The sequence below is a fragment of the Pipistrellus kuhlii genome, unplaced genomic scaffold, assembly GCF_014108245.1.
Source record: "Pipistrellus kuhlii isolate mPipKuh1 unplaced genomic scaffold, mPipKuh1.p scaffold_m20_p_3, whole genome shotgun sequence".
Classification (NCBI taxonomy): domain Eukaryota; kingdom Metazoa; phylum Chordata; class Mammalia; order Chiroptera; family Vespertilionidae; genus Pipistrellus; species Pipistrellus kuhlii.
In genome coordinates, this window is record NW_023425529.1 from 88,756,656 (window position 1) to 88,768,529 (window position 11,874).

Genomic DNA, 11,874 nt, shown 5'->3' on the forward strand with positions numbered 1-11,874 from the left:
ACATATTTGCCAAAGATGTCACTGATAAGGGTTTAATCTCCAACATTTACAGGGAACTCATACAACTTAACAAAAGATAAAGAACCCAGTCAAAAAATGGGCATTGGCCTAAATAGATACTTTTCAAAAGAAGACAGAAGGAAGGCCAAGAGACATATGAAAGCATGTCCAAAGTCACTAATCATCCGAGAGATGCAAATCAAAACAACAATGTGCTACTATCTCACACCTGTCAGAATGGCTATCATCAACAAATCAACAAATGACAAGTGCTGGGGAAGATGTGGAATCCTGCTGGTGGGAATGCAGACTGGTACAGCCACTGTGAAGAACAGTATGGAGTTTCCTCAAAAAACTAAAACTGGAACTCCCATTTGACCCAGTCATCCCACTTCTAGGAATATATCCCAACAAACTAGAAACACGAATCAGAAAGGATACATGCACCCCTATGTTCATAGCAACACAATTCACCATAGCTAAGATTTGGAAACGGCCTAAGTGCCCATCAGCAGACTGAGTGGATTAAAAAACTGTGGTACATCTACACAATGGAATACTACGCTGCAGTATTCTTACCATTTGCAACAACATGGATGGACCTGGAGAGCACTATGCTAAGTAAAATAAGCCAGGCAGAGAAAGATAAATATCACATGATTTCACTCATTTATGGAAAATAATGAACAACATAAACTGATGAACAAAAACAGATCCAGAGGCAGAGAAACATGGATAAGAATGTCAAACTTCAGGGAAGGTAGGGGAAGGTGGGAGTAAGGGGGAAGAGATCAACCAAAGGACTTGATGCATGCATATAAACCTAACCAATGGACACAGACAACAACGGGGTAAGGGCAAGGGCATGAATGGGGGTGTTGGGGGAGAGGGGAATAAGGACACCTGTAATACCTTAATAAAGAAATTTAACGGAAAAAAAATTTAAATAAGCCCCTCAAGTAAATAGATCTATTGGTTGTCCGTGAAATAAAGATGCATTCTGCCAAAGGGTGTCTCCTGAAAATTCTATTCAGACACTATTTCCTCAGTTTTAACACACTTTATTCTAATAAACTTTGAATTTCTGGTTTCCACACCAGAGCAAATAAGAGTCAGCAACTGTAAATAGAGAGGGATAAGTAGGCATATTGACCACAGAAAAATATAATTGCTCAACAAAGCAAGAAACAAACAAACAAAAACTATAATTATCAAGCACAAGAACTTAAAATACTCGACAATTTTGTTATCTTATGCAATGGTTTCAAGAAATTTTTTGACTGAAAATTCCAACTATAAAGTACTTGAGCATATACCTCTGATATATGCATATTCATTTATAAAGTATGTATTTATTTATATTAATGTTAATTATTCAAAATACTAATTTGTTTTAATCTTGCAATCACTAAAAATACTATTTATATGTTAAGTGAAAGCACTGTTATTGAATACGCTTGTTTTTTAAAATCTTGGTTTCCCAATTTGCAAAGTTCAATATATTTTGACATTTGATTTTAAGAGCTGAAATAGTCAAAACTGAAAAACCTAGCTCACTAAGAGGCATAAATCAATATAATAAAGTTTGTGGCTTACTGGTTTACTAAATCATATCACTTTTATATTCTATCACCGGATAAGCACAAGCTTTTATTAAAAGTCAGTTACCTGATGTCAATGTTATTAAAATTTTTTTATGTCACATATTTTAGCAAACTAAGCAAAATGTGTTACTTTTTATGTTTCAAAAACAATGGGATTCAAAACCCACTGAAATTCTCTGTAAGGAAGACTTTCAACATACTGGAAATATCTAAACATGTTTTCAAATATATTCTCTCCATAACATTAGTTTCTTCTAAAAAGAAGGTACTTTCTCATTTATTGGTTGAAATGTCAATTTTGCCTTGAAGAAACAACCTAGTATTTGATTTCATGTAGCATACTATTGATAGCTTTTGTCAACCTGAAAAACATCGGCATCTAGAATATTAATCTTTTGTAAAATAAAAAGACATAATGCAGCTTAGAGTTATACAACTCTTCTAAATACTTTTACAGTGAACCTTTGCTCTTATCTCAATATAAAGTATACATACTTTTAAAAAGCATTTTTAAAAGTAACTATATAATCTATATATATAAAAGTCTAAGTGACCATTCAACCATTCAACCAGTAATAATAACATGCACTGACCACCAGGGGCAGACACTCAACACACAGGCATGAAAACATGGAACATGCTGATGAATCTCAGAGGGAAGGGAGTGGGGGTGGGGGTACAAAGAGATTAACCAAAGATCTTATATGTATACTAGAGGCTGGGTCACAGATTCACGCACAGGAAGGGTCCCTCGACCTGGCCTACACAGATTGGGCAGAAACCACCAGTCCAACATCCCCCAAGGGGTCCCAGATTGCAAGAGGGCACAGGCCAGGCCAAGGGACCCCACTGGTGCACGAATCTGTGCACCAGGCCTCTAGCCTATAATAATCCTACCTAATAAAATAGTAATATGCAAATTAATCAGCACTTTGCTACACACAAGCCACGCCCACCAACCAGAGCAAGTATGCAAATTAATCCCAACCAATATAGCTGTAGCCACAGAGAGCAGGAAGGAGGCTTGGGTTTCTCTGGCAACGGAACAAGCCAAGCTTTCTGCCTGCCCTAGCTGGTCCAAGCTCCACTCAAGCTACAAAGTTTCAATAATAGAAGGTAAGCAAATCCAAACAGAAACGGCTGCTGCCAAGGAGCTAGCAGGAGGCTTGGCTCCTCTCCAGGCTACAAAGTTTCAATTGTAGAAAGTAAATATATCCCAGATACCAGGCCCTCGGCTTGGGTCTCTGGGAGGTGTGGCCGACCTGCAAACCACCATAGGCCCCTCGCTCAAGCCGCCCCATGCCCCAAGGAAACCCCACCCTGATCTGGGACACCCTTCAGGGCAAACCAGCTGGCCCCCACCCATGCACCAGGCTTCTATCCTATCTACCGTATTTTTCGGACCATAAGACGCACTTTTTTCCCCCCAGAAGTGGGGGGAAAAAGTCCCTGCGTCTTATGGTCCAAATATAGCGTACACATATACTTTTAAAAAAAAGTTTTTTTACTTGCCCCGGCTCTGTGTGGTCTCTGTGTGCTTGCCCGGCTCTAAAATGGTTCTAAATGCTGCTGTTTACTTTACAGGGTTGATTACATGTGTTTTTGACTGTGATGTTGGGTTTTAATGCACATAAAATATTTTAGGACACTATTTGTTTCAGAATCTTTTTTTCTTCATTTCCCTTCTCTAAAAATTGGTGCGTCTTATGGTCCGGAGCGTCTTATGGTCCGAAAAATACGGTAATAAAAGAGTAATATGCAGATTGACCATCACTCCAACACACAATATGGCTGCCTCCATGTAGTCAAAGATCCTGCCCCTAATGTGGACACAGGATGGCCACCACAAGATGCATACATATTAGGATTAACAAGACAGTCATTCAAAATTATTAAATTGGGATATTTCCAAAAACAACCTTCATATATTCAAAAATTTACTGATTCAGAATCTCTCACCCAGAGATTCCTATTACCATGAATTTTATAGTCTCTTTCAACTTTACCCACAAATGAGAATTCTTAGAAAAGCATATTTAAGAAGCACATACTTCAGTCTCTTAAAAAATACATTTACTGTTCCAATTATGAAAACCACTGGAGCCATTAGTACGTTATCCACTAATTTAAATAACTTCAAACCTTAATATTAAAATATTTTTAATACTCAAAGTAGTAATAGAAGCAAACATCATAGACTTCATATTTAACACCAGTAGTAGTAGTAGTAGTAGTAGTTGTTGTTGTATGGAACAAATCTACTTTTTCCATAAGCAACAAAGTAATGCTTCATGAGTCAAGAAATCACTCAACCAGTTTTTAAATGTCTATTCTGCATTAGAAAGTACAAGAGATATAAATATAAGATACATATCTATATAAATTTGGCATCATAAAAGAATCTCAAATATACTGATAGAAAATGTTTTACAGGAAAGATGAACTAAAAATTATTTTCACAGGACAGGGACATGAACTGGAGGATTCAGAGCCAGAAAGGGCATTGAAAGCTGAGTGAAATAATTTGCTACTTGTGTTAATAAAAACAAATAATTCAGAATACCAAATACAAGACAATTCGAGTAAAACAATTTAGAGAAAGTTTCCATTTGAGACTCATAATTTATTAAGCTGTTTGTTCATAATCACACACTTATATATAGAACTGGTACCCTGTAGCTTCATTCATAAAACCTCTCAACTTAGTCTTAAAATAAGTGCTCTAGCAAGAGAAAGAAAAATTAAAAGGAACTATAAGTAAATGGAAAATTTGGGGCATATACTCTTTTGTCAAAGTTAACAATTTTCTATTCTCTGGACCTTTTTCTAGCATGGCCTTTTCTCCTAATATGTTCTATACCTGTCATTCTACTTTAAGTTGGAAGAGTAATAAAAGTTCACTTTGAAAAGAAATTCATTTTAGTAATGTCCTGTCCACCAGAGGGCTCCAATATTTATTTCTCCCACAAATAAATGGAAGAGATATAACATTGCAATAAAATCATTAAGTACTGAAAAAATTCAAATTATCATTATCTCATTTAACCCCAGACTAAAATGTTTACATCTGCTACAATTTCTACATTAACAGTTCAAAAGGATACAGGGCTTTTTAAACTAATTTATCAGCTAAAATGTTCCAAATACCAAAATTGCTTTGCCATTATTCTCTAATTATCAATTTCTCTCAGGTAGAATTTACAATTTTATAGATATCATCAAGTACAATTTTAAGTCCAAAGCACTAAATAGTAACTCTAATGTTTTATATAATACTTTTATAAATACTATTTATTAATAACTTTCCTAATCCAGAAAATAAAAGTACTAGCTATCTACCAAGCCTTAGGCCTTATTACTAACAAATAGAGTAAACATTATCTTTCAGAAAACCTACAGTCATTAACATCATTCACGCTACAATTATAAACAATGAATGCTGTCCCATCATGACCTATGATTTGGCTGGGGGGGAAAAAGGCAGTGAATCACTTATATACAATGTATTATAATATTCTGTTCAGATATTCTCAGATTTTTTTCACAAGTTATTATGCTGGAAATAAACCTCAGTTCAAACTCAATCACTCTTAGCAAAAGAAAAGTCAATATTTTATGAAAACACATGTATGTTATTTATAGAACATATTTATAGAATGTTAATAGGAAAAGCATCAACTGCAAATTATTTTTTTGAAACAGTACAGCAAATCCATGCCCTAGGAATGCTACTCCCCTTCTGAAAAATCAACTTGCTAAATTTGGAATATAAAAAGAGAATCCCGATGATAATCACAAAAATTTACTGAATGTTTAAAAATAAATTTTATAATGTGAGTTATATTTATAAAATAAAGATGCTAAAAATCTACTTTAAAGTGACTCACAATCGTTGCCACAAGACTTTCCAAAAACATCAATTGATTTAGCAATTACTGTAGCTCAAGAATAAATTATCTCTAATGAAAACATGGCAGGGTTGCAACTTCACTGGCCCACCTCATCTTCTAAATAGGATTTTTCTATACAACTGACAAGCACCATTATCATGGAAAAGAGCGCAACATTGTTTCTAAGTAGCTCATACTAGCTGTCAGCACTTAGAAAACAGTGAAAATTTTATTGCACCTAGCAAAAATGTATGTATTCGTACCTGCAAGAGCACATATCCTGATCAACTTAGAGTTATGCTGCTAGAAAAATGTCAGATTGTAGAAAGTGGTGGGGGTGGGAAGGCTGAGGCTTTTCACAATGGTAAAATTGTTCTCATTTCAAGTCAGAAATAAAAACAAATTAACTGCCATTACTGCTATGAAGAGCTTAAAAATATGAAGCACTTAATCAACAACTTCTAACCAGTGTTTACCATGTTATATTTCAAAAAGTCAAGAATTCTAGGAGCATATCAAATGAAGGTATTTCTTAAATTAAAATGTGAAGTAATAGCAAATAAAGGCTTAAAAGACTTTCTAACATGGGGGGGGGGGAATCTATGGACCTTCAACAAGTTCAACACTAGAAAACAAGACATAGGAAATACGCATAACAATCTCATCTAAACTGTACCTTGATGAAACAGCATCAAGTTATTATATGTTTATTATATAATAATACTGCTGTGCCCTTGCATATCACCTTTAATCAAAGGATCTCAAAGCACCACAGAATCATTAAGGCCTTAAAATAAAGTCTAGAACAGAAATAATTACATTTTATAATTGCAGCTATTAATATAAACCTTGCCACTATTTCCCAGTCCCGTGATCCAAACATACATTAGCTTCCAAACCTTCCCTCTGACATGGAAACAGTATTTCCCAAATCATTTCAATGTGATTGATGCTATGCACATTTCAGCTTTTCATCATCACTGGGACTAAAGAAAGTAATGGTACTGTTTTAATGACACAAATCTATTTCATTCTAACTCTCTGATACAATAGTGCACGTATCTTGCAAGGTGCAGGATGATATAAAATGGTGGCCTTATGGAGACCAAATTTTTGCTGGAGGTGATGAGCCCAAGCACCTACCAAACCAGAAACAGCATTTCCCAGCTCAGTCCAGAGACCTCTCCAGGAAACTTCTAGAGAGGGGCAGAGGAAACCATGTCCAGTTATCTCCTTAATGGGCAGAAGAATATTCTTCTGTGTGCACAGCAGGAGGAAAGGGAAAAACAAAAGGACAAAGCAAGACTTTTAAAACTCAGGAAGGAGAGTGTAAGGTTGCTGCGTGGTCACCCAAAAGACAGAATGTTGTGGTTCCTTCACATTTAAATAGCACCTTAAATGGAAATCCAGCATAAGCAGAATGTCTTTAAATCAAGGTCAAAATACACCACTTGGGGTCATTTAATTTTTTTAATTATTTTGAAATCTGTAACTGAGGTTTGCTCCTATAGAAACATCTGAGATTTTAAAATGTAATCAACAAAGTTCAATTTTACTTTTTTGGCTGGAATACATGAACACTCAAATGGAATGTAACTATGTTGACAGCAATTCTTCTATAAACAAGATTAATCATCTCTTGTTAATTGCATTATGTTTGTCCCCAGGACTGCAAAATGTAATTTCACACTCACACAAACCCACCTCCAGCAGGGTAAGTCTACATGGCTACTTCTGTTGGTCAACAAACTCCCAAACTTAACGTTTACAAACAAAAAGAAAAGCAACGTTAAAGAATACTTTTTGTTTCGAGTTCTCAACAGTAAAGGATCAAAGCTCAATAATGTGTTCTTTAGCGTTTAAAAGTCCAATGATGTAATAGGTACTACAAATATTTGGTACTAAAAGTCCTGTAATATTCATTAAAAATCCCAATACACGGTGAGCCTAGATTTGTGAAAATCCCCAAACATCTTAATATTTGTTGCCATACTTGTTCACCAGACTTCAAAAAAGTCTGCAAACTTTCGTGGACTTTTTCTCGACGAGATACACGACACGGTTCTCGCAAAGATCAAGTTTGCGCCCAGTGCATTAATGAGCTCGTCCGTGTCACGGATTCCGTTTTCCTATCAACCTCGGTGTCTGGGGGGACACCCGCCCTCGGCTCTGCCCATCGTCACTGACGTTTTCCGAAGCTTGAGGATACAAGATACACTGTTCAGAGGCTCCTAGCAAAGCGACCTTCTCCACTTAAAGCTGCCTCGTTACATTTCCCCTACTCCTCCACTTCTCCATCGCCTTCAGTAATTAGAAAAGCGCAGCCAAACGAGAAACCCCATACTAAAAGCACTACTTGCTAAAAGGAGGAAACCAGAAGCTCCAACTTCTCCAAACCTCCCAGCACGACGGCTTTTCTACAGTCCCCTGCAAACTCGCCCCGCATCGGCATCCCTTCTGATTAAATAAGATTGGAAACCACAATTAAATCAAAGGGTGTCGTAACTTAGCCGTCACTCACCATATCCGCCGGGACATTGCTGGACATCTTGCCACTTGATATACACCCAGACGTTCACGCAAAAAAAAAAAAAAAAAAAAGAAAGAAAGAAACAAAGAAACAAAAACAAAAACACAACCAAAAGGTGCAGAGGTCTTCAGGCCACAGAAATCGCCGTTAAGGATCTCGATTCGTTCGTGATGTGCTTTTTCCAAAAACTAAGTGCTCTGGGAGCCCAAGTCGCGGCCTGGCCGGGCGTCTGCGCGGAGGAGCGGTGCCCGCAGCGGGGCCGGAGCGCAGGGACGGAGGGAGCAGCCGCGGCGTCAGCAGCAGTGGCCGCGGGACCGGCCGCGCCAGGTGGACAGAGCCGAGTGACACACGGGCATGGAGCGGTGGGAGGGGGTTAAATGCGCCTTCCTCCTTCGTGGGCCGGCAGTGATTCACACTCGCGCCCGAGTCCAGTCCTCATGAAGCAGCAATGCCGCGCCGGAGGCTCACAGATAACTATGCGGCTACACATGGACGCGTGAGCGCTGAGTGGCTGGCGGGGGAACGGCTTACCTCGCGCCGCCGGGGCCGGGGTCCGGGCCGCCCGAAGCCTCGCTCAAGGGCATTTAACTCGTTGGGAGCCAAGGCCCGAAGCCCGCGGCGACACGCGCGGGACGGGAGGGAGCTCGGGCCGGGCAGGGACCCACCGCCCCTCGGGGCTCAGGCCGCGGGCGCCTCCGGGCCGCAGCGGCTCTCGGGGCGCATCGTCTTCGCGGCTCCGCTCGCCTCCCCGGCCTCCCCTCCCCTCCCCGGCCTGGCGAGGTCCCGCGACACCGACTCCAGCCGGTGCCCGGAAGAGGCCGGTCCTCCCTCTCCTCGGTCCGGAACGGCTTCCTCTCAGAGCTTTGTCTCGCCTCCACTTCTCAGTGCCAAACGCCGCAGCCGCCTCCTGTCATCGCCCCTCAAGCCAACATGGCGGCTGCAGCTGCCTGAACGCGAGTCGGGGACTCCGGGAGCTCGCCCCCCACTAGCGGCCGCCGCCCCCGTCCCCCTCGCGGACACCGAGTGCATCACTACGGAGGCCACCCCGGAGCATCACGGGAAGTGTAGTTCACGCTCCCTCGCCCAATTTCGAAGCCACGCCCCTCCTAGTAACAGTTGCTAGGAAAGGAAAGCTAGCTTTTTCCAAGCTGTGGCCCAGAAGTTAGGTGTGACCTGGAGAATTATTTGGGGGCGGCAGGGGGAAAGAGGGATAAGGGGGGCGGGGGGAAATCATTTTGCACAGAGAAGTTCCCTCATATACAATATACATACAGATTTATAATATGATTTACTTCTAAGCAGAATCATTTGTTTTAATGACAGAGAGCTCTCCACATCCTGCAATCTGAAAGCATTTTGTGTAGTGATTTCCTGAGTCTCAACATTACATTTGGAAGTTCAGAGGCAACCATTGATTTCCAATGAGGCTGTACAAGTTCAACAGGAACATGGATCTTATTAAGTGGGGAAAATGTTTGAACACATGTTTCCTGAAGACCCAGGGCCATAGAGCTACGATCTAATTGAAATTACCAAAAACTGTAATGCCAAATCTACATCAGGAAATAGCTACTACAAATTAAGTGATGATTCACTAGTTTACCAGGCCAGCCTCTAAATTCTATTTAATTCAAAATGCAATTGAAAACCTATATACCTGCAGTGATTAGCAGATAGCACCAAATAATACCATTCCAAACACATAAAGAATATGTCTACTCCAGATTTAGGAACAAAATGCAGAAAACACAAATGTCTCTTTGAACCCATATTCATATCTCTTTTAGTGCTTTGGCAGCATATCTTAGGAAGGTCAGTCTCAATAACACACATGTGTAAAAATGCCAGCAGACTTGGAGTCTGAAAGCCACCTCTCCAACCTATAGCTATGTGACCTCACCTGTAAGACAGTCTTGCCTACCTTCCACTTTTAAAGTAGAATGACTTCATGCTGGGAAAATAGATTACTTTGTAAGTAATAATGCATCATTTAATATGAAATGTTACTACTCCTTCATTCAGCAAACAATTGTGCCAGGCACTGCTAGGCATCAGGAGTGTAAAAATGGATAATCCAGGCACTGTGCACAGGGGACTCACTGTCTGACAGTTTGTCATTCCCCATAGCAACCAATCAGGTTTGTCTATTCAGGATAAAAGCTCACAGGACATGTAGAGTGCCTGCCTCTTAAGTAGTCTGGTAAATTCCAAGCACTCCTCCAACCTACCTCATTCCATGGTGAGTTAGGTTGGTAACCTGGCAAAAGGATACAGCAAATACCCAGAGAAACCAAAGGACAAAGGAAATAAAGGCCCAATCGCACCACAATTCGGCTTCAGGACTTTGAACATTTCAGAGTCCCTAGCTACATGACTTTCCTTGGCCTTAGTACTTGGTTCCTCATTCACCATGATAAGCAAGCAAAGAGCCCCCTTCCCAGTCCTTCAGAAATAAGGACAGTTGAAAATGCTTCAATTTTTGTTCTTAAACACTCTCTGATTGCTTTTAAAAAATGCTTCAATTGACCAATGAGTTAAGAAGGGATATTGGAACACAGTTAGAAGGTTCTTGCTCATATAGTCCTCAACATACCCCTCACACCAACTTTAATCCAATGACTGCCCTGTCCGAGGTTTGTTGGGCTCCATGTTACAGTAAGTAGGAAGGCAAGGGGCATAACATGGCAGGACTTATGCAAGCTTCAACTCACACCTCTTTTGCTGCTTTCCAAGGGCCATGCAGCAAGGGTATAACAACCACCAAGGGAGCCCATGACCTTGACATTTCCAACACGATGTTCCTGTTTGCTGCCAGCTACCTGTGCACTACTAGAAGAGACCACATTTTTCAAAAGTAAAGTCACTGTACCTAGCTGTGTTTCCAATCACTCTTATAAAATGGCTGAGACCTTATTCTTAGTAAAACTCATTGTAACTCTTCATTCATTTGAGTTAGGGCATGAGAGAATTACTGAACACTATGTAGATTCTCTTATCTTTACTCTCTGCCTCCAGACTCAAACAGGTGAGCCAGGAGGCTGCAGAAAGAGCACAGTTGTCCACAGCAGGGAATAATAACATCTTCTTTCTTTTTTAAATCTTTATTGTTGAGAGTATTACAAATGTCTCCTTATATTCCCCATATTGCCCCTCTCCAGTCAGTTCCCACTCTACCCCAGGCCTTCACCACCCTATTGTCTGTGTTCTTAGATAATGCTATATAATAAAAGCCTAATATGCAAATTGACCAAATGGCAGAATGACTGGTTGCTATGACATGCACTGACCACCAGAGGGCACACTTTCAATGTAGGAGCTGTCCCCATACCACAGGCCTAGGCTAGCCAAGGTGGGTGCCAGTGGGGGCCCCCCAAACTCCACCAGTCACTCCACAGAGGGAGTTGACCTGTGGTGGTGGTGGTGGTGGGGTCAGCGAGCAGCCGGCACCAGGCTGACCAAGGCAGGTGCAAGCAGGGGCCCCCCAATTGCCCCCCCAGTCACCCCACAGATTGGCCCTTATCACTAGCCAGGCCTAGGGATCTTACCCATGCACAAATTTTGTGCACTGGGCCTCTAGGATATATATATGCCTCCTGGTGGTCAGTTTGCTCCCACAGCCAACCTCCTGCAGCCGGCCACCCAGGCCAAGGGGTCCCACCCATGCACAAATTCATACACTAGGCCTCTAGGATGCATATAAGATCATTGGTTAATCTCCTCTAGATCTCTTCTTCCTTCTGAGATTTGTCAGTCTGTTTCATGTTTCCATGTCTCTGATTCTATTTTATCCATCAGTTTATTTTGTTCATTACATTTCTTATCTATTTATTTTTATATTTGGATTCAATTG

General features: G+C 40.6%; 1 protein-coding gene across 1 annotated transcript in view; it reads right to left on the reverse strand.

The window, feature by feature from the left end:
* The window catches only part of UBL3 (ubiquitin like 3), a 70,444-nt gene extending 62,278 nt beyond the window's left edge, over positions 1-8,166 (reverse strand). Inside the window, exon 1 of the mRNA XM_036455523.2 lies at positions 8,016-8,166. Within this exon, the coding sequence (XP_036311416.1) occupies positions 8,016-8,042 (27 nt within the window). The 5' untranslated portion in view covers positions 8,043-8,166. The remainder of the gene's footprint in view (positions 1-8,015) is intronic.
* Positions 8,167-11,874: the final 3,708 nt, after the last annotated feature.